General features: G+C 50.1%; 2 protein-coding genes and 1 long non-coding RNA gene across 3 annotated transcripts in view; 1 reads left to right on the top strand and 2 right to left on the bottom strand.

Moving 5' to 3' along the window:
* Nucleotides 1-381: 381 nt before the first annotated feature.
* Nucleotides 382-8184, bottom strand: MCIDAS (multiciliate differentiation and DNA synthesis associated cell cycle protein). The gene is made up of 7 exons (XM_055253161.2): nt 7867-8184; nt 7683-7779; nt 7424-7515; nt 3890-3962; nt 3114-3337; nt 1946-2056; nt 382-1758 (listed from the first exon to the last, which is right to left on the bottom strand). Exons 1-7 carry the CDS (start codon nt 7984-7986, stop codon nt 1318-1320), a joined length of 1158 nt encoding a protein of 385 aa, XP_055109136.1. The 5' UTR covers nt 7987-8184; the 3' UTR covers nt 382-1317.
* A 3833-nt stretch (nt 8185-12017) lies between these two features.
* On the bottom strand, nt 12018-14639 carry CCNO (cyclin O). The gene is made up of 3 exons (XM_055253162.2): nt 14007-14639; nt 13230-13415; nt 12018-12726 (listed from the first exon to the last, which is right to left on the bottom strand). The coding sequence occupies exons 1-3, from the start codon at nt 14385-14387 to the stop codon at nt 12241-12243; spliced, it is 1053 nt and encodes a 350-aa protein (XP_055109137.1). The 5' UTR covers nt 14388-14639; the 3' UTR covers nt 12018-12240.
* Nucleotides 14640-14734: 95 nt separating this feature from the next.
* Nucleotides 14735-22994, top strand: part of LOC134733454 (uncharacterized) — a 51444-nt gene continuing 43184 nt past the window's right edge. Inside the window, exon 1 of the long non-coding RNA XR_010116909.1 lies at nt 14735-14887. This is a non-coding gene — a long non-coding RNA (uncharacterized lncRNA). The remainder of the gene's footprint in view (nt 14888-22994) is intronic.

Genomic DNA, 22994 nt, shown 5'->3' with positions numbered 1-22994 from the left:
ATGGTCTAGTTTATCACCTTTTTTTTGGTTTCTAAATGGCTATTTATATACAGATAGCAGTACATACATGACAAACTGGAAGAGCAGGTTCTGCCACACTGCCAAGTCACCTGTTACCTGATATCTCCTCTCAGAGGGCAGAACCAGCAATGCGGTGTGGTGTAACACAGTTGGAAACGTGCCCAAGCTGGGCCCCCAAGAGCAAGAAGTAGCCCTCATGTTAAGAACTGTGAAGGTCAGGACAAATCACTACTTGACATATGCCACTCACATAATTTCAGAAATGAGTAGAAAAAAGAATCCCAGACAAAAGGGAATAGAAGTCAAGTCAAAGTGAAGGCACACTGACTTTTTATAGTTAAGTTTTTCTTACAAGTTATATAAATCGAGCCAAGAAATGTACAATATGACTGTGCACCCCAGTTTTATCTGTGTAGTTCAAATAGGTAGTTTTACTTTGATCAAGATTTCCACACTTGATTTCTGGCAAAAAAAAAAAAAGGGGGAACACTCTTTTTCATGTCGTATATGCTATTTTCTTAAAACAATATATATTTCTCATTAACACTGTTTGCTTTTTAGGTGGTTATTCTATTTGCACAAATAGAACTGTATGGATAATGAATATAAACTGTTACCATAAATCTTCTAAATTATGTGAATGATAATTACAAACAAATGTGCTTAGCACCTATTTTGTTGATAGCCCATTGCCTCTAAGAATCTGCCTTTTCCTAAGACAACTGTTCAGGTTACCTCTCCCGATTTCGTATTCTGGCCACCAAAATAAAAATTTTCAATAGTAACAAAATTAGGTGTCCTTTCAGGACTGAGGGAAGTGGAGTGATGTATAAAAACATTCACCCAGAAACCAGGCTTCTGGGCCTAGAGTCCTTAAGTGACTAGTTAAAGTGATTGAAAGGTTCCAGTGTTTCCCATTGCAGGAAATTACTTAACCTCTTAGAGCCTTCTTTTCCTTCTTATAATATTAGAGCATTATATAATTATAAAAGTAACTATGGTTTCTAAATCCTTCCCTGCTCTAAAAATACATAATTCAAAGCTGCTAAAAATAAATACTTTTAAAATTGGCTGTGACATATGTGACATATATATATATACACACAGTTTCACTGTGACAAGGGGAGGGACTATACAATGTTTTGTAGCAGAAATTTACAATGCATCGGTATCAAGATGCTTTTGTTCCTGAAAAAATGTTTCAGGGTGGCATTCAACCTGAAGGGAAAGTTCTGGGAAGCCTCCAGGCACTTCAGTGGAAATACAGGGCAGTGTTTTGGGGGACCACATCACAGCTCAACTGGGGACCCAGCGGAACTTGTAACCCCCGTTGGCTGTTCTGATGGTGAAGGCATTGCCCTGGGGGAAGGCGAGGGTTCGGATGGTGCTGTGGCTGCGGATGGGGGTGCTGAAGGAGCCGCCCTCCTCCAGCTCACTGTGGCTCAGGTTCAAGGCGCTCTGGCTGCAGTCGGTGCGCAGCCCCCGGAAGGCGCCGTGCAGGTTCCCGGGCCTGGTGTCAGTGTTCGCGGGCTCTGGCTGCAGTCGGGGCCGCTTGGGATCGCGGCTCTGCAGGGCTTCATCGCAGCGCTCGGAAATCTCCCGCAGGATGGCGTCCACTTCCGCGCAATCCTGCCCCGCAGCGCTGACCAACTCCTCCAGGCTCCTTTTGGCCTTCGCCTTGAGCAGGAAGGGCTCGGCCGCCGCCCCACAATCCCGGGACTGTGTGATCATCAGCTTCTACGAAAGACAGGGAAGAGCGCCGCCCTGGGGCCTGCAGGACCCTCCGGGTTCGGGGCGTGCAAAAGGTGACCTGGGCGCGCTACGCACCACGCACCCAGCGGTCCTCTCCTCTCCGGGGCCCCCACGGGTCCCGATGCTGGGTGCAGGGTTGGGGGCGGGGATGCACTGACCGCGCCCCACTTACATCCAGCACCGAGGCCAGGTGCCGGGTTCGGCTGGCGAGTTCCTTCAGCTGCACGTTCCGCTCCTTGAGCGAGGCGATCTCCTCCTGTTTCTGGGTCAATGTCACGTGCAGCTGCAGGAGGAGACCCAAACATTCAGGGGTAGGCACTGTGCTGGGTCTCGTCTGCATATCTGGCATGAATCAAACCCAGATCCTGACGTCTCATCAGGAAATGGGGACGCACAGGCATTTACGCTAGTGAGAATAATAATCAATTTACTTTTTTTTTTTAAACAAAGCACTTGGACAAAATTTATCTCCATTAATCCTCAGTGTAGCGTGCTGATAAAGAGTACTGACTTGGGCAACAGGCAGATCTAGGTTCTGTCACTGAAGTTCAACAATTCTATGTCTCGATTTCCTTGTAAAACGGGGCTAGTAAGAGTATCTAGCTCAATGATTGTGAACATTAAGTGGGAAGAGAAGGGATAAATTGGTAAGTCCAGGGCCAGACACATAGAAAGCCTTCAATAAATATTGGCGTCCCTTCTAAAAATCTGGCAGGCACTATGCAATATATGCATGTAACACAACTGCACTTGTACCTCTAAATCCCTCCAAATAAAACTATTTTTAAAAGTAAATAAAATGGGCAGGTGCAGTGGCTCACGCCCATAATCTCAGCACTTTGGGAGGTTGAGGCAGACGGATCACCTGAGGTCAGGAGTTCCAGACCAGCCTGGTCAACATGGTGAAACCCCATCTCTACCAAAAAATATAAAAATTGGCCAGGTGTGGTGGCATGCGCCTGTAATACCAGCTACTTGGGAGGCGGAGGCACGAGAATGGCTTGAGCCTGGGAGGTGGAGGTTGTAGTGAGCCGAGATCATGCCACTGCACTCCAGCCTGGGCGACAGAGCAAGCGAGACTCCGTCTCAAAAAAAAAAATGAATAAATAAATAAATAATAACTAATAAAATAAAATAAAAATCAGGTGGGGTAGAATTATTACCACTTAATGAATTTGGAAACAGGTGGAGCCACCGGAGCAATGGCAGCTACGTGAACCACCAGTCAGTCCACTGGTTCCAACTCACAGGACCTCATCCTCGCCCTTGCAAACCCCTCTTCCACCCTCTATATCCTGTCGCTGCCCCAGGATTCTTGGTCGCCAGGCCAGTGTCCCTACTTGATTATTCTCAACAAGCGCGTCTCCCAACGCTCTCTGGTTCTGGTCCGCCACCTCCTTCCAGTACTGCTCAGGCGGGGGCACGTCTGGAGGGCGCAGCGGTGGTGACTGCAGGGCCCTTGGGTCCAGTGGCGGGGAGAGGCAGGGCCTGAATGGTGATATGTCGCAAGGAGAGAAAGGGAAGTCTCCGCTGGCCAGGGTAGGCGACATCATAGAGGATGAGTCTGGAGAAGAGCAGGAGCCGGATTTGCAGCCTCAAACTCATGCCCAGCTAGTTACAGGAGCAAAATGCCACTCTGGGTGTAGGGTGTATGTAGAGATTTTTCTTTATTAAATTAAGCACCCCTTACTCCTAAACGCCTGATTACGAGGCCCTTCCTGATAGCCTGTACATACACAGCAGGTATCCAACATACGCCTGTTAAGTTTACCTGAATTCAATCAAGAAAACTTCCTTGGGCCTGCACGTCACACAGGCCTTCGATCCCCTGCACACTCGTCACTCAACCTCCCCTGCCACACCACAGCATAGGGCTCCCTCTCCCGGAACTCACACCGATCCCAGATAAAGCGCTATGTAGATCCAGCGGTTCGACTTCTCCACGGGGGAGAGAAATGTCCTAAATATGGAAAAGCCTGACTCTTTGATGAGTTGCTGGAGAGTCGTTGACAGTTGGCTGGGTTTACCACCTTCACGACCACGAAATCTGAACTAGTCTGATTTGGGAGTGGCGGACATCCCCTCTGTTATTTAACTGCCAGGAGACTGCTCTTGCCTGCAATGAAATCATCCACCGTGTCTCTGAAATCCTGCAGATCGAAGTCTGCTTCCGTTTGGAGGGAATGGTTCTGAAATAAACCAGAGGTGTACGCTAGTTAACGAGTCTGGCGTTAGAAAGCCTTCAATAAACATTGGCATCCCTATTAAAAATCTGGCAGGCACTATGCAATATATGCACGTAACACAACTGCACTTGTACCCCTAAGTCCCCCCAAATAAAACAATTTTTGTGGCGGGTCCGGAACCCTTTCCAGACCAACAGACCTCTTCCCGGGCTCGGCGGCGGTCTGCTCGCACTCACGTCGCCAGCCCAGTCTCGTACCCGAAAATTCAAGCCCCATCCGAGACAGGGAACCCAGCAGGCTTGCACTGCCACGGTGGGGAGCGGGACGCACGGAGCACGACACTGACTGGGGGAAGGGGCAGCAGTTCGCGGCTCCTGCAGAGCAGCTGCGTGGCGGCAATGGGTCCTTCCACGGGCGGCGCGGAGGCCCAGCGCCGGCTCCGGGCAGCCGAGTAGCCCGCCACCCACCAACCAGCTAAGCAGCCGCCTCCGTAAGGCTCGGCGGTTCCCCGTGCGCCTGCGAAATTTCAGCTCCCACTCACCAGCGACCGGCCACCGAGCCGCTGCTGTAGGAGCTGAGAGCACGTCTTGAACACCGGATCTTTCCACCCAAGACCCAACAGCGTGCAGGGGCCTCGAGCAGTAATTTGAGGCCGCGTTTCCCGCCAAGGTTTGGCCCCAGCTAACCGCCCCGCCCCTGCAACCGAGCGGGAAGAAAGCTGTGATTCCAGGGGCCAGGAGAATATGGGAAATGCTTCTGTTCTGCGCACAGCCAGTGTGGCCTCCATTGCTCTTTCAGTTTCCCAAGAAGTTGGGAGTAGACTTTTCTCGTACAGCCGGTGCACCTCCAACATTTTGAACTGTACTCTCCCGGCTTCCTGTAGAGTGTCTGGGTGTGTGAGGGGAAAGGAGACCCTAAGGGGCTGGAGGCGCATGGGCCTTCTTGTTCCCTTAATTCACGGACATTTAGAGTTGATAAAAGCGCTTTTACACAGTCTCTCAGTTCATCCTCACACCAGTGTGGGAAGCAGGCGGGGCCTGGGAACTGATTCCTCTTTGAGGAAGAATCTGAAGCTCAGAGAGTTACCAGTCACCCAGCTCTGAAGTAGTGGAATAGGGCCTCGTGCCTCCATACTTCATTTCCTCTAGCTTTTCTCTCTTTTTAGGAAAGCTGGCTTCCACCGAAGACAGCACTGGGAAGGGGACAGGAGTCTCAAGGGCCATGGTAAGAGATGATGCATCCAATGGCCCACCAGAAAGACCTTATTATACTGAATGCACTGTTGATTCATTCCTTTGTGCTCATCATACTGTTATCCCCAAAGCCCTTCTTTACTATTCAGATATTTCTGGGAAGAGGAACTTACTCTGCCCCTAACTTCAAAGAATGCACGAGTATCAGTTTTCCCTTGGGAGAAAAGAGTCAAGCAGGGAGGCCTCTAGCACCTCTGCCACTAGTTGGATGCTGAGACTATAACAGAAAAGAGATGAGAAAGGAAGGGCTGAGGGCCCCAGACATGTCCTGGAGCATGAGTTCTGCCCTGGTTGAAGGGGCTCAATTCTCATGAGGAGACTGGAGGCCAACTCAGGAACTGGGGCCCTGGAAATGCTACCTCTTATGCCAATCCAGGTTTTGGCCCATTCTGAACCTCAAACATTTCTAGAGCACTTCCTCTCTCTGTCCACCTTCCCCAGCAGGAAAGGAATGGGGAAATGTGATCTGAGTGTCCCAGAGGTCTCCCTGAGTGTTTCTCCCCTAGGGGCCTCTTTCCTCTGAATCAGCTCTGTCTTTCCCAGGAAAAATCCTGGATATTTTGGTCCATCTGATGTGAGCTCTGTCCTTGAAATTTTGAGGCTGGGCATAGTGGCTCACACGTGTAATCTCAGCACTTTGGGAGGCTGATGCAGGCAGATCGCTTGAGCACAGGAGTTCAAGACCAGCTTGGGTGACATGGCAAATCCCCATCTGTACAAAAAGTACAAACAAACCAAAAACTAGCTGGCTGTGGTGGTGTGCACCTGTAGTCCTGGCTACTTGGGAGGCTGACGTGGGAGGATCGCCTGAGCCTGGGAGGTCCAGGTTGCAGTGTGCCTGATCATGTCACTGCACTCCAGTCTGGGTGACAGAGTGAGACTTTGTCTCAAAAAAAGAAAAAGAAAATAAACAAAATGAAACTTTGAATTCTACCTCCCCAATTAGATAAATCTGGCATTTCTCCAACTACAAATGCAAGAAAAAAATTCTAACAAAGAGCATGATGCCAAATGTAAAATCTGTATACTTAGACAAACATCCAACGAGAGCTGCTTGGGTTTTGTTACTTGCACAATAAACATGCTGGGGTAAGGGAGTGACCTAGGCCTCTGGGTCAGTTGGAAGATGCTGAGGCATTATCTTTCCTTATCTGATCATCCAGATCTAAAAAGAACAATTAAATGCCCTCTGCAGTGCAGTGCCCACTCCCAACTCTTGCCTTAACAATCTCTGCTCTCAGCAGCCACCTAAACTGAGGGTCTCTAGGCTCTAGCCCAAGGTTCTAGGAGGCGCTTGGAGGAGGGCTGAGTTTTGCTCCACCAGCACTCCCAGTTCTGGGAGGTGGTCAAGTCTTTGAAGAGTTCCATACCGGACCTGTCTGCAAACCCCAGACCTATTGCCAGGAAGCTGGAACTGGCACTTTTCCTGGGGGTTGCATCTGTTTAAGACCGCCTGTCCTTCTGGGCACTTCATGTCCTACCCATGAGCCAGGCTTCTGGCCTCCCAGACACCAGTGCTGGGAGACTCCCTTCTCTGCCTGGGAAGCGTCAGCACCCGCAAGTGGTGGAAGTGGGATGGGAGCGAGAAGACAGGTTTTGGGGAAAAGAAAAAAGTCAAGTGCCTTTTTGCCCCATCATGGCAAGTGACTAGAGCTTTTCGAAGGGCTGAACAGGACTTTGAAAAAGTGCCCAATTGCTGAAGGACTGACTGTCTCTGCAGAGAAGAACATTTTCTGCAAGATTACTTCCAGAGTCCTTTGTCCTTCCTGCTTCTTCCAACTGCAAATTCTCTTGCTCTTTTCCAGTCTTGATAGAGAAGTTATCCATCAACCTCCACTCTTCTTATATACGCACGGAATGAAAATGGCCAGGAAGGGGGTGTTGGGAGAACTGATAGGACATGCAACAGGTTCCCAGTGCGCAACTTTGCTCCCAGCCACCCGCCTGGTCTCTCAGTGCGCAATCTTGTCACAGCTCCAAAGAGTAGATAGGGAGGGGAATAGGAGGGGAGGCCTCCAGGTGAGCCCGACTGTACCAAGTTGGTACAAGTTCTGATCTGGGAGGCTCAGGTGCCTGCACGATGCTTCCCCTCACCAGCTGAGTGTGCCTGTGCTCCCGACCCGAGAGGAGCTTTTGGGGAATTAAAACCACCAACCCGGAGGAGGGTTTGGGCTGCGTGAAACCACGAGGCTCCACGAGAAGGGGAGGTACCTGCGAGGCGGCCAGGTCACCACCAGGCGGCGCGTCGGACCCGAGTAGCGAAGAGCAGTCAGCGAGGTCCTGCAGGTCTATGGTGGTGAGGGCTGCGCGGGGAAACCGGGAGACACGCGCCGGGCGGGCCCTGAGCCTCTTCGCCAGGCTCGCCGCTAGGACGTCAGAGCTCGGGGGAGAGAAGCTCCTCCGAGCCGTGCGCGCCGCACCCTCCCGGCGCGGGGAACCCGAGGGGTAGCGTGGGTGCCACGGGGCTCACCTGGCAGCGCTGTGGGCTCGGCGTCCGGGGGATCCTCGTACACCGACACCGGGCTCCCGTCTGTGCATCCGGGGAAGAACTTCCGCGGAGGAGCGAACTGGCCGGGCACACAAACGTTGAACGCGGGTCAGCCCTCGGGGCATGGAGCGCGCAGACCCCGCCCGGCCCGAATCAACCGCCCCACCTTCCTCTCCGGCTTCCCCGGCTTGCAGAGCAGCGCCCGGCCGGGCAGTGCCAGCACTCTGTTGGGGCAGATGCTGTCGAAGGCCCGGCGGCCGGCCGCGCCGCCCCCGCACGCCTGCATAGTGCCTCCTGCCTCCCGGTGCCGACTGCTCGGAGGCGGCGGCCCGGGCTGGGGCAGCGATCCACACCCTGCACTCCCTTCTGCGCCTGCAGGCTCCGAAGCCAGCCAGAGGTTGGGGCAGGCGCGTGGCCGAGAAGGAGTCGAGGGGCTGCCGAGGAGGTGCTGAGAGACGGCGGGGGAGGGGGAGGACGGCCGCGCGGGAGGGGCGGCTCGCGCCTGAGCGCCAGAGGTGGCGCCTTCAGCCCGGGACAATCTGCGCGCGGGCGGAGGCGTTAAACCCAACCTGGCAACCGGGCTTCCCCCCGGGAGCCGCCAGCGCGGGGCCCCGGCCCGCCAGCGCCGTTTCGGCGAGCGTTGGCGCCGCCGCCTCCCGGCCGCGCCAGGCGAAGAGAGGGAGAAGGAGGGGCGAGCGAGCGCCGGTCTCCCTCGCCCTGAGTACGGTCTTCCCGCTTACGGACAGGGGGAATGGCAAAGTTAACGATTCTTATTTCCTTTTCTTCCAACTCCAGCCACAAGGCGCACGAAATAAACGTGGAGTGACACCCGCCAGCGCTAGACTCCGGCCTTTGCGCTCCTGCAGGATTTAGTAAGGATGTAGAATACCGGCAGGGATGCCCTGGAACAGCCCCCTTATTACAGAAGCCCCTTCCCTCAAACCTGAACCTTATCCTGGGTCCTGACTTACGGATTTCCACGTGGTCTCTTTTAGCCTGAGGCCAAGAGCCTGCCCCGCTCCCCAAGCCCCGCACTCTTCTCGGCAGTGGCGCGTGAGCACAGCCTTTAAAAGACCGTCCGTTAAGAAAAAGTGACACTACGAACCCTCTTCCACTTTCTGAAAACGCCACAGTGGAGAGTACCGAATCCCCGAAAACCCTGTTCCTGTCTCTCTTAGTGGCCTCAGCGGCCCATCGCCACGTTTGGCTGGTCTCTTCGCAGTCGTAGTTGCCATTCCCAACCCAACACCTCTCCAAGGAATGGGCATTTTCCTCAGTCCGAGGCATCTCCTAGGGAGGGGCATCCTTAGGCGAGCGACCTTTCTCAATACCACTCATATTCATCCAATTCGAACAGTCATCTGAAATTGGAATCTTTGTGTACCCCCCGCCCCCATACTGGGCACCTTGTTTTCCCCTTATACCTAGTAGTAGTAGTGAAAGAGCCTCTAGTAAGAAACAAGATACCCTAACAGCGGTGGAAGGTAATCCAATGATAGAGCTGGAATACACTGAGAGACCCTCTGACCCACGAGTAGATGCAAAAACTGAATTGACGTGAGGTCAGCCAGCTACAGTTGGTGTGGTATGGCTCATGGCGAGGAGCTCTGGCTTTAGGGTCAGAGTGCCTGAGGACCAGGTCCATGAGCCCTAGGTCTTTAGGGAAAAAAATTACACTGGCTTCAATAGAGTTGCTGTGAAGATGAGTGAGATTATTTATGTAAAGTGACTGGTGCTTAGTATGGGTAAATTAGTGATTTTTTTAAAAAGCCTTTTCAGCTGTATTTCCAGCTTCCCACAACTTGTTCCTAGCCCTGTCTCCTGTTTCCTCTGGTTTCTGAGTAGCACAACCACCAGCCAGTCCATCTCCATCCCCATCCTCACCCACTTTCCAGCCTTTAAAATGAGTAGGGAAGCTCTTAGCTGAGTTTTGGGGAGATCTCTACACATGCAGATCATCACAGAATTTCCAGGATAGGCCCATTTTCCAAATATTCGTCAATGAGTTCTAAGTTGGAGTAGACAAAAATACGGGCATTACACATTATCTGTTGTAACAGGAACTGGAATAGCATGATTATATGACTCCTAGTCTGGATGATTCTGGAACCAGTAACTCATAGCAGTCTTGGCTGATTAATGGAGCAGATACTGGTGAAGACAACTCCCCGCAAAGTCATTCTTTTGCCTGGGGGCCAGACCCCAACCCCTTACAACCAAGCAGAGGGCCCTAATAATTTGTTATTTGAAATAGATGATATGATCTTCCTCCTCCCTTTTCATCATCACAGAGCAGCTTTTACACAAATAGCTTGGGGATCACCACTTCCTTCTTCCACAGCCAAGGAGGAGAAAGTTCCTAGAGAGTTTAGCATAGCACTATGTCAGAAGAGGCATTCAAGGGGCCCAGAGTAAGGCACTCCTGTCTCTGAGAACACCTGGAAGACACACTTTGAGAGAAGTGCAAAGAAGTTTCTCTAAATTTGTTTTGAGTTTGCTTTTTATTTGTATATGTCATACATTTTGATATATTCTAGGTGCAGGGGAACATGGCAGATTTCCCCCCCAAAAATTATCACTTTTTTCAACCATACAGAAAATTTGAAAAAACAGTACCATGAACAACCATATGTTCAACCCCACGCAAATTGTTATTTTCCCATATTTGCTCTCTGTTTCTTTGCTCCAAGTTTTTCTGCGTAGCCCCTCTCCTCCCATCACTGTGCAGGTTACCACTAGCCTTTATTTCTTGAGGGCCTTCTATGTGCTGGGGGACCTGTGCTGGGGGATCAGTATGGACCATCTCATTAGAGCTATACTTCCACCCTACTAAACAGGCCCTATTGATATTCCCATTTTTATTTATTTTGAGACGGAGTCTTGCGCTGTCGCCCAGGCTGGAGTGAAGTGGCGCAATTTTGGCTCACTGCAAGCTCTGCCTCCAGGGTTAATGCCATTCTCCTGCCTCAGCCTCCCGAGTAGCTGGGACTACAGGCGCCTGCCACTATGCCCAGCTAGTTTTTTGTATTTTTAGTAGGGATGGGGTTTCACCGTGTTAGCCAGGATGGTCTTGATCTCTCGACCTCGTGATCCGCCTGCCTTGGCCTCCCAAAGTGTTGGGATTACAGGCGTGAGCCACCGCACCCGGCCGATATTCCCATTTTATAGATGAGACGTAGGCATAGATATGTGACTTGTTTAAGGTCACCTGGCAAATTGGATACAGAGCCCACTTGCTGAATCACTATACTACCTTATAACACGTAAACTTAATCTCACTTAAGCTTTGCAATCTCATTTAGGCTTACAACAACCTTCCTATCAATTGTAGAGCTCAGAGAGGATATGAAATTTGCTAGAGGTGACAGAGCTGAGATTCAGTGCCTGCATCAGATTCATGACAGTGAGACTGAAGACAATATGACAGGTGGAGTCAAAACTCCAGCAAGCCTCTCTCATTTCTCAATTTGGTTTTCTCATCTGTAAAACGATTCCCGTAACATGACTGAGGTACAGACTGCGCTGGCTCTCCAGATGTGCTCTCTATAGTCCCTACTGAATGGGGAGCACTGAGTAAATAACTGCCACCTATCTCAGGAAGAGGGTGCTTTGAGAATTACCAGAAACCTATAAGTGGGGGACATTTAGCAGTGTGGCTAAGAGTGGGACTCTAGACTCAGGTCCTGGCCACTCCACTGTTTAATGGTTCTGCGCTCCAGTAGTCCTCCTCTGAAAAATGGGATAATAGACTCTGCTCCATAGAATTGCTGGAAGAATGAAATAACAAATGCTGAACACAGCACCTAGTCCATAGTTAATGCTCAATGTAGCCATTATGACTATTATGCCAGTTACTTTGGGCTCACGTGTGGTAGCATGAACAGTTGGACCATGTGATCGCAGGGTAAATGGGCTCAACCTGAGACGGCCGTGACCACAGTCAAATCCTTGGTTTCCAACATGCTCCATTTGAACACGAGATTCCTCATGCCTGGATATGGCTTTCCCCCACCTCTGCTTGTGTGCCTGTGTGGTCCCCAAAGCTTCCCAGCCCCACGTCTGCCTCACCAGCAAGTGCAACCCTCTGGATAGCATGAGGTTCTATTCGAGGGTCACAGGACCCAAGCCATCAGGTGATCCTGATTCCACTAATCTCTGGAATTCAGTATCCAGGACCTCACCTGACCTGGTGTTTCCACAGAGATCCCAGTTACAGAGTGGACCCAGAGGGAAGGGAAAAATCCCACAAACGTTGCCAACCACCACCATTCCTGAGCTTAATTCACCTTCCCTCCCCGCAGACAGACACTTGCAGGATTTAGACAAACCACAACTGTTTATTGGTGAAAGACTCAGCTTCCTCATGTGCTCGCTGCAAAATAAATAAAATACCAGATGCTAGTATCGTACACTATTTACAACCTGCAGCTGACCAAGCAGATCCTGAAGCCTTCTCTGTGGACCAATACTGCACTCTTCTGAGGCTATGGGAGAGGTCCAGCAGCCGGGCCAGGGACTAAAAGGAAACGAAGGATCTGTTTTATTTCGAGCTCGGGGGCAGGCTGCACTTCTCGCAGATCTGAACGGGCAGCATGTGAGTCAAGGAAGTACTGTTTATGGCTACCAGCAGCTGCAACTTGCCCATACAGTCCTCCAGCGCCGCCTCCGGGTGGTCTCCCAGGCGCAAGTCCACGGGCCGCGGGACCCGCAGCATGCGGTCCGCCAGCGCCAGGCAGCAGATCGCCAGGAGGGAAGGCGAGTAGCTGGTGAAGGCATAGTCGGCCAGACTCAGCTCCGCCACCCCCCGCGCCAGCGCTTGCGCTTCCAGAGCTTCGGAGGCCTCAGCCTGCCCCGCCTCCACGCGAGCGTGCGTGAAATGCTCCAGGAAGAAGCTAATGGTGGGCGCTCCCAGGGTGAAGTGCAGCTTGTGCAGCACGATGCACTCGAGGTTGCAGAGCTGCTGCCGGGAGAAGGCGCCGCAGCAGAGGGCCAGAAGCTGCTTCACGCGCGGCGGGTACACCTCCACCTGCAACACAGGGCGCACTCAACCCCGCCTTGCGGCTTCCAGGGCCCGAGGCCCACCCCAGTATGAAGCCCGGGACTTTCCCCTTCCCTTCCAGAGAGACAGCCGGGGCTCTGCCTCTCCATTGCTTCCACGTAAGTGACCTGGTGCGTACTTCCAGCGCAGTTGATCTAACTACTGTCCAACTAAAACAAAGAAAAACTTGGGAAATTTTGAAGGCTTTTTCGGAGACTAGACTAGAGGTGCCAAAAGAGCTATTTGGGACTGATTACAGCTATTAGTCTATTAGGCTATTTCTTTGGAGGCTGAGTCACAGGATTGTTCGTTTGTGGAGAAATTGTGAAGTTAAGGCTAAGGGATATATGCGTATGCAAATATCTGATAAAATGAGTTCTGGGAACCCAGCACTGAATCGTGCGCGCTGGAGAGACGGGCAGCCAGGGAGTGGCGCGGGAGTTTGGCTGCGTCCCCAGATGCCGCGTCTACCTGTTTGAGGCCCCAGGTACCTGTTTGCAAGCGATGAGCAAGGAGGTGACCCCAAGCAGCTGGAAGCAGTCTGCAGCCACCGGCGTGGTGGTGAGGAAGCGGTCCAGAGTGTTCACCGTCAGGCACAGCGACTCGAAGGAGAGGCCGAATTGGCGGTGCACCGGGATCAGCCAGCTGAGCAGCTTACAGCGGGATTCCGCCGTCACCTGCCGGGAAGGAGGGGGGAGGCGGGCCCGCTGGGCTTAGGGTGGAGAGGGACTGTGGAAGGGAAGGAAGGGCCAGAAGAATCGGGGAGCTTCCCCGGAGATGGGCAAGAAGATTTCAGAAAGAGAAACGCAATGGAAACTGGGAAACGCGTGGGCGGTGCTGAGCCGGAACACCGGGAATGGGACCTGGCGCTGTGCAGGGAGCGTCGTACACATTACCTCGCATAAAGGGCTCAGCATTCAAAGGGGAGGGGTTCCATTTTGCAGATGAAGAAAGAAGCTCAGGGTGTTAAATAACTTGCCCGAGTTCGGTAGGAGTCCGGACTCAACCCAGAAACGAATTCCTTTCTACCGTGCCCCAGTAGCCAGCTTGGGACTTGGGGCAAGTCCCTCAAGCCGTCTACGCCCCACTTTTCTCCATCTGTAAAATGAGGCCGGTGACGCCCCCCCACGGCCCCTTGTGCTTCGACTCGGGGCGGGAGCTGGGCTGTCGCGGGCCCGGGCGCTCGGAGGGCCGACCCGGCAGGAGAGGAGAGAGCCTGGGAGGAGAGGAAGAGCAGCGGCGGGGAGCTGGCTCTACCAGCACCTCACTTGTGGCTGCCGTGCCAGCGCCTCCCGCGGGTGGAAGTGGCTCTCCTGCGCCTTGCGGAAGGCGTAGCAGCTCTGGCCGTAGTCGCGGAAGGTCTGTAGATCTAGCTGCGCCAAGGGCTGGGCCAGGCCGGGCAGGGGGCTACCGCCCCGCGCCGCAGAGGGGCTGTCTGCGCCGTCTGAGCCGGAGTTGGGGGACTCGAACAGGTCGCAAATGCCGGAGTCTCCCGGGAGCGGGCACGGGTTCAGGGGATGCAGCGGCTGTTTCCTCCGGAGGCGCGGACGCCTGCTCTTCTTCACCGGGGCGCGTAGGTTCTGGTCGTTGTCCCGCCTCCCCGCCCAGGCGGCGGGGCTCGAGGGGCTGGTTGGACAGGGGGTCACCATGATGCGGCCGCGTGGCCGCTTTACTACCTTCAACACCCGTGCTGCGGCGGGCAGCAAACGCGCACTCGAAAGTGCGAAGGAGGCCCGGCTCAGAGGCTGGCGCGGTCCTAAGTACCAGGCCGGCTCCTTCTCTCTACCACACCCCCGGCCTCTCACTGGCTGAGCCCAGAGCGGCACCGGAGCCGCGACTTTCCGGCTGGAGAACCACTCGCCTCAGGGCGCTGGCAGCGCGTCGCCTCCGCGGCCCGCCAGGGGGAGGAGAAGGGGAGGGGGAGGGGGAGCCGCAGCGCGCGCCAGGCACCCGCCTTTCGCGCCTGCCTCCTGCGTTACCCGGGCAACCGGAGCCCGGGTCGCTGCTGGAGCCCGGCACGCGGAGTGGGAGTGGGGCTGCGGCAGGCGCAGCCAAGCGGCTCCGCTGCGCCGGATAAAAGATTCTCCCAGGGGGCATCTCCCTGTCCTTGGCCAGATGGTCTCGACACGTGCGGGCACCTCTAACCCAGGTCGGTAATTTTGTAAAGGTCTGATCTTCAGTTCCAAACGAAAGTCGGGCTAGAATTCTGTCAACACAGGAAAAGTTTTCTTCAGTGACCCAAACAAGCAATAGTGTTAATTCAGTTGCGTTTGTGGGTTTTGTTTCGGTGGGTACTGGAGTAGCCAGTGCCCTTCCTTCCGCCAGCCTCGGGGAGCGAGCCTCAGAAAGGCCGTCTGTGCTGCGGAATAGATTGGAGCTCCACCAGCCAGCTACGGCTTTCGCGCTCAAAACAAAACGGAAAACTGCCGGATCAACCTCAGTCGGCAAGCAAGTCTGCAGGCCGTGAAGACTTTCTCCCACACTTTTCACCCCAAGCCAAGTAAGCTGGGGCTACAGCGGTTTAAGAACATTGTTGGAAAGTTGCATTTCGAGTTCGATCGAATTGCTCACAGCCTGTTTCGTTTTAGGTCATTAGCTTCTGGCCTTCTGCCCCGCCGGCAGCCCAGTCCTTGGTTTTTCCCTGCTTCCTGCGTCCGCTCCTTCAGAGTGATAAACTCAGGGAAATTAAAGCTGGAATGGGGACTCCCAGGCCGACCGAGCGTGGCAGTTTCCGCAAGACGCCTCGGGTTTAGTCCACAGACTCCTGTCCTGGGAGAAGCTGGAGCCCTTCTCTGGCCTGAGTGAATCTTCCTGTCGGTCTCTGACCCTATAGGAGAAGGAGCTGCAGGAGCACAAGTAGCCCATAATCAACCTCACAGGCACTTAGCAACGGCAGAAAGCTCAGGTACCCTCAACCCCGGTGTTTTCCAGAGGCGAGGCTACTGGGTGCCAAACCAAGAGCAGGTTCAGCCACCTAACCTCATTCCAGAAGAAAGCTGACAAATGTGCCTACTCAAAGTGCAAGTTTCTGTCTATGAAAATTTAGTAGATGGTGGGATCGTGTCTCCTATAGATGCAGGTGAAAGAAAAGGAATGGATTTTGGGTTCTGATCACTGTTCCTCCTATTTCCCCGTAACTTTGAGCAAGCTCTCTATTCTGCCCTAAATAATGTTATTTGGGCTGGGCGTGGTGGCTCACAACTGTAATCCCAGCACTTTGGAAGGCCAGGGCAGGTGGATCACATGAGGTCAGGAGTTTGAGACCAGCCTGGCCAACATGGTGAAACCCCATCTCTACTAAAAATACAAAAATTAGCTGGGGGTGATAGCACACACCTGTAATCCCAGCTGCTTGGGAGGCGGAGGCACGAGAATCGCCTGAACCTGGGAGGTGGAGGTTATAGTGAGCCAAAATCATGCCACTGCACTCCAGCCTGGGCAACACAGCAAGGCTCTGTCTGAAAAATAAATAATCTCATCTCTAACATGGGAGACGAGCTAAGAAACACTGGGAGTGGTGCCAGGCCTTACTGTCTCTCAGACTATTGTTGGGAAGAGCAACATTATGGGAGGAGCAATTGAACCTGTGGAGAGGGCTCAGATACCAGACTTCTTCCTAGAGAAGCTTTCTGGGTGAGGAGAAAGAATCCAGGAATTCTGATTTTCTCATATTGGCCCAGGTGGCCAGTGTGGTAAAGTGAAAAGAGCAGGAAGTCGACTCCTTTTTCCTTTTTTTTTTTCTGTTTAAAATCGAATTATGCTTTCATCTATTTTTTTTTTTTCTTTTTGAGACAGAGTTTCCCTCTTGTTGCCCAGGCTGGAGTGCAATGGGATGATCTCAGTTCACCGCAACCTCTGCCTCCCGGGTTCAAGCGATTCTCCTGCCTCAGCCTCTCTAGTAGCTGGGATTACAGGCATGTGCCACTGCGCCTGGCTAATTTTGTATTTTTAGTAGAGACGGGGGTTTCTCCATATTAGGCTGGTCTTGAACTCCCGACCTCAGGTCATCCTCCCGCCTTGGCCTCCCAAAGTGCTGGGATTACAGGCGTGAGCCACCGTGCCTGGCCGTCTATTTTTTTCTTTTTCTTTTTTTAAGACGGAGTCTCTGTTGCCAGGCTGGAGTGCAGTGGTGAGACATGAGCTCACTGCAACCTCTGCCTCCCAAGTTCAAGTGATTTTCCTGCCTCAGCCTCCTGAGTAGCTGGGACTACAGGTGCGCACAACCACACCCAGCTAATTTTTGTATTTTTAGTAGAGACTGGGTTTCACCATGTTGGCCAGGATGGTCTTGATCTCTTGACCTCGTGATCCGCCTGCCTCGGCCTCCAGAAGTACTGGGATTACAGGCGTGAGCCACCATGCCCAGCCTATTTTTTCTTTTTTTTTTGAAAATCTAATTAGTGAAGTCAACTCCTGAGGGCAAAACTGTGGCTCTCTTATTGGTTATCTTAGGCAAGACATTTCCCCCTCTGAGTCTCCGTTTCCTCATCTGTTAAATATGGATATTATTATTTGCCTTGAGGGTCAAGTAAAATAGATGTGAAAATTCAGTGTCCTTTTTGAACGTAAAATAGTCGGGTCACCTTAAAGCTGTCACTGGGGAGTCAACAGCATTATCACACTGGAGCTATTCTTTTTGTTTGTTTGAGATGGAGTGTTGCCCTGTTCCCCAGGCTGGAGTGCAGTGGCATGATCTGGGGTCACTGCAACCTCCGTCTCCCAGGTTCAAGCGATCCTCCTGCCTCAGGCTCCTGAGTAGCTGGGATTACAGGCACCTGCCATTATCCCTGGCTAATTTTTGTATTTTTGTAGAGACAGGGTTTCACCATGTTGGCCAGGCTGGTCTTGAACTCCTGACCTCGGGTGATCTGCCCGCCTCGGCCTCCCAAAATGCTGCAATTACAGGCGTGAGCCACCGCACCTGGCCACACTGGAGCTATTCTGAAAAAAAGCGCCATCATTTGATCCACCTGTGAACGTGAGACTCTCTTTGCACCACACTGAAAATGCTTTGCACTCCCATGGAGTTTGCCTATAGTTAGAGTCAATTCCCAACAGGTAGTGCTTGAGCTTTGGCTTGATGGACGTATTCCTCAGTCTTCTGGAATGCCTGCTGTGCCAGGTGCTGGGTCTAAAACTGTAAGACTGCACCGGCCCTGCCCTCACAGAGCTGCATAGTAGTTGGAGGAACAAAGAACCACTTGTTGCACTTGTTTAAATGATTACTGTGTGGTAAAGGATTACTGATAGAGGATTTACTGGATTTAGGGTTGACAGATAAAATACAGGACACAGGGTTAATTCGAATGTCAAATAAAAAAATGTTTAGCATTGAGTATGTCCCAAATATTGCATGGGACATATTTATAAGAAAAAACTATTCATTAGTTAGTATATTATAGCAGGGAACATACTAAAAGATGATTTGTTGTTTATCTGACATTCAAATTTAACTGGGAATCCTGACATCTGGCAGCCCTGATGTCACAGAAACCCATAGTAGGGGCAATTAGCCTGGCCTGGAAAGGCTTCCCAAAGCAAGTTGTAGTTAAGCTAAGAGAGAAGGAGTTGGGTGGAAAGAAGAGAGGAGGGAGAAATCATTCCAAGTAGAGTAGCAGGATGTGGGAGGGTCTGGAAGCATGATTCCTGGAATGTTATAGGGCCTACTTAATACAGAGTGACTAGAACACAGGGTCAAATGGAAGAGAGGTAGGGAAAATAATAGCTAATACTTAAATAAAACTTAGGTGCCAGGAACTTTATTATGCTCTTCATGCATATTATATTCATCTTCCCAGTAGTTCTGTGAGATCGCTTCTATTATTTTCCCCATTTTATAGATGAGAAAACTGAGGCATAGAGAAGTAACTTCCCCAAAGTCACAAAGCTAGTAAATGGCAGAACCAGAATTCAAACTTAGACAGCCTTGCTCTTTGCTCCATAGTCACCATGCCTCAATGGTAAGATCATACAGTGCCTTGTAAGCTACATTAAATGTTTAGACTTTACCTGAAGCCACTGAAGAGGCCTGACCAAAGGAGAGAGATCTTTTATTTAAAAAATTACTTTAAGGCTGGGTGTCGTGGCTCACACCTATAATCCCAGCACTTTGGGAGGCCGAGGCAGGCGGATCGCTTGTGCTCATGAGTTTGAGACCAGCCTGGGCAACAAGGTGAAACCCTGTCTCTACAAAAATACAAAAATTCGCTGGGATTGGTGGCATGTGCCTCTAGTTCCAGCTACTTCAGAGGCTGAAGTGGGATGGTGACTTGAGCCGGGGAGGCAGAGGTTGCAGTGAGCCACGATCATATCACTGTACTCCAGCCTAGGCAACACAGCCAAATCTTGCCTCAAAAAAAAAAAAATCAAATTACTCTAGCTGATATGTGGAAAATAGATTGGAGATGCAAAGGTTGAAGCCCAGTTAGGTGCAGTAATTCAGGCAAGAGATGATTGTGGGTAATGAGGATGGAGATAGGATATTAGATTCTAAAGATTTAGGAAATAGATTACAAAGGGGGCTCCATGTTGAAGGTTAGGTGAATTCAAGGAGGTCTGTGAGTCTGGCTTATGTACTCAGGCAAGTGGGTTGGCAGTTAAAACAATGAAACCTGTCAGTCTGTTTCAGGTCAAAAAGAAAGTTCCATGTTTCCATTCAATTAAGTCTTCACTGTAAAGATGGAGCTTAATCAGGATGCAAGTACCAAAAGACAATATTTAAATAATGAATGAACATATGTAAATACCAGTGGTTACCTTTTGTTCTCAAATGTTGCTTAGTTAAAACAATATCCCCAAGATTTTGACTGAATTAATGAAAATATTCAATATAAACTTGTATATGGCTTCACTGTGCATCATGGAATTTAGCAAAACCTTGAAAGGAGCTTTTTTTAGTATAGCATCTCAGTCGTAAGCAGTCTTTTAATTCAGGGGATGGTTTTTACATTTTTTTCTAACTCTTAATATTGGATAAAACCTATTTTAATTGATTTAACTTGGATATAAAAGCCTTCTTAAACTTATCTTCAAAGCTCAGGGCTAGGTTTTATGTGTAGGACTCCTGTCCACTGCTTCCAAGAAAAGGCATAGTTTATCTCCCCTTGGTCATTTCTCCTCTATAGATAGAGTAGGAAAGGAAGGAATCTCAGCCATGTCTTCATTAAATGGTCATCATGACATCCTTACCTCTTTCCTCTGCCTTCTGATGTTACAGCTTGTGCTCATTGTTAAAAGCAGTGTTTACTTTTAGTCATTTGTTAATTTATTCATCAAATATTTTTTGAGTTCATACTATGTATTAGGCACTTTTCTAGGCGCTGGGAATATCACAGTGAATAAAATAGACCAAAATTCCTGCCCTAATAAACTTTATGTTTTAGTGGGAGGAGACATAATAATCAAATAAATGTACGTTTATGTTAGATGGTAAAAAAGAGCTAAGAAAATAAAGCAGGAAAGGGGAAAGGGGAATGGGAACTTTAGGGCATGGGGTTATAGGAATTTTAAATAGGGAGGTCAGGAAAAGCCTCACTGAGCAGTTGACATTTGAGCAAAGACCTGAAGGAGTTGAGAGAGTGAATCATGCTTATTCTGGGGAAAGGGCATTCCAGGCAAAGGGAACAGCATGTGCAAAGGCCCTGAAACAGGAGTGTGCCTAGAGCAGAGTAAGGGGGCAGAAGAGTGGGAGATGGAGACAGAGGTTCTGACAAGGGGTGTGTAGATTTTATGAATTAAATATATTATTACAATTAACTTCATCTATTTCTTTTTAGTTTTTAAAATGTGATTTCTGGGCCTGGCACAGTGGCTCATGCCTGTAATCCCAGCATTTTGGGAGGCTGAGGTGGGCGGATCCCTTGAGGACAGGAGTTTGAGACCAGCCTGGCCAGCATGGTGAAACCCCATCTCTACTAAAAATACAAAAATTAGCCAGGCATGGTGGTGTATGCTTGTAACCCCAGCTAGGGAGGCTGAGGCATGAGAATCACTTGTACCCAGGAGGCGAAGTTTGCACTGAGCTGAGATTGTGCCACTGTACTCCAGCCTGGGGGACAGAACAAGACTCTTTCTTAAAAAAACAAAAAGTGGTTTCTGGAAATTTTAAATTTACATACGAACAGCCTGGGCAACATAGTGAGATCCCATCTGTACTAAAAATTTAGAAAAAAATGAGGCATGGTGGCTCATGTCTGTAGTCCTAGCTACTTGGGAGGCTGAGGTGGGAGGATCACTTGAACCCAGGAGTTTGAGGTTATAGTGAGTTATATGATCGTGCCACTGCACTCCAGCCTGGGTGACAGAGTGAGACCCTGTCTCAAACAATTAAAAAAATTACGTATGTGGCTCACATTGTATTTCTGTTGTACAACACTATTTTAGAAGAATTGGGCCGGGCGCGGTGGCCCACGCCTGTAATCCCAGCACTTTGGGAGGCCGAGGCGGGCAGATCATGACGTCAGGAGTTCAAGATCAGCCTGGCCAAAATGTTGAAACCCTGTCTCCACTAAAAATACAAAAATTAGCTGGGCGTGGTGGCGGGCGCCTATAATCCCAGCTACTTGGGAGGCTGAGGCAGAGAATTGCTTGAACTCGGGAGGTGGAGGTTGTACTGAGCTGAGATCATGCCACTGCACTCCAGCCTGGGCGACAGAACGAGACTCTGTCTCCAAAAACAAAAACAAAACAAAAAAAGAAAAATAGAAGAATTAATCAGGCTGAGAATAAATGTGGGTGGCAGGAGAAGGACGCAGGCAGAAACGGAAAACACTTAAACTGAAAACAGAAAACACTTAAATTGAAACTTAAGAAACTATTAAAATAATTCAGATGAGAGGTGATGGTGCCTTGAACCAGGATAGTAGGTAGTAGAGATGGTGAGAAGTGATTAGATTCTGGATATATTTTGAATATAGGCCAACAGAATTTGGTATAAAGATATAGGGGCTGGGCACAGTGGCTCACGTCTGTAATCCCAGCACTTTGGGAGGCCAAGGTAGGAGAGCTGCTTAAGACCTGCCTGTGAGACACTGCCTCTACAAAAAATCCAAAAATCACAAAATTAGCTGGGCGTGGTAGCTGGTGCCTGTAATCCCAGTTGCTTGGGAGGCTGAGGTGGGAGGATTCCTTGAGCCTAGGAGGTTGAGGCTGCAGTGAGCCATGATCATGCTACTGCACTCCAGCCTGGGTAACAGACTGAGACCCTGTCTCAGAAAAGAGAAAGATGTAGGGTATGAGAGAGTCAAGGATGATCCCAGATTTTCTGACATGAATAATTGAAGATATGAAGTTGTCATTAGCTGAGATGGAAAGGATTGAGGGGAGGAAAAGGTTTTATGGAGAAGATAAGGAGTTTGAGTCTGTTATGCTTGAGACATCTTCCAGGCATCCACGTGGGGAGGTAAAACAGGTATTTGAATACACAAATTGAGAGTTGAGGTGTGAGGTCTGGGATAGAGATGTGAATTTGGGTGTTAGCAATGAATAAAGGTAAATACCATAATTGACACTAAACAACGAATTTTGTGTCTCCCTCCATCTCACCACAGTGTTTTTCTAATGTTCCACTGCCTTTTTGTAGAATGCACTGTTGAAACCCAATTCAATGTAGTTTTAGACAGGACATATAATAAAGTGATATTCCTGCACATCTCTTGGTCCTGTGCTTCACCTTCTAGAGATTTTAAACAAGACTGTCAGAGATATCAGTGCCACGTTTTCCTCTCCTCAGTATTTGTAGTTGATATGAATGATATGGTCCAAGTTAAAAGCATTTTATTTTCCCCATGAAAAGTCTTTAAAATTAATTTCTGTTTACTAATCTCTCTGGGACCTGGGCCCAGTGCTCCTTAAATGCGCTAGGTAAACCTAAAATACTTTAAAAATGTAAAACCGAATTAAACTCAGGCTTCTACATCAAAAGCTGCTTAACCACGATTTGACCTGTTTGTTTTCAGGTATGGTTTATAAAATGTGCAAGGCAGTATTAACATGATGGAATCAGAGGTTTTTTTTTAATTCCAGTTTGGCACTTCAGTTTGAGACAAAAGCCCCCACCCTCACCGTGTTCCAGCTCTATGATGGGGGCTGAAGTAGGAACAATGCACTTACTGGCAGTGCCTTGTTTTAGCAAACAAAGTAGGTTGCCACCTAAATGTGAACGTTCACTAGCACCTTAAAATAATGCTTAAACTCAGTTTTGATGTCAGTAAAAATTCTAATATTTACTTAAGACTCTCTTTTCTATTAATGTATTT

This window comes from Symphalangus syndactylus, chromosome 18, assembly GCF_028878055.3.
Source record: "Symphalangus syndactylus isolate Jambi chromosome 18, NHGRI_mSymSyn1-v2.1_pri, whole genome shotgun sequence".
NCBI lineage: Eukaryota > Metazoa > Chordata > Mammalia > Primates > Hylobatidae > Symphalangus > Symphalangus syndactylus.
Note: the sequence above shows the minus strand (reverse complement) of the source record. Positions and strands in the feature narration are given on the sequence as shown.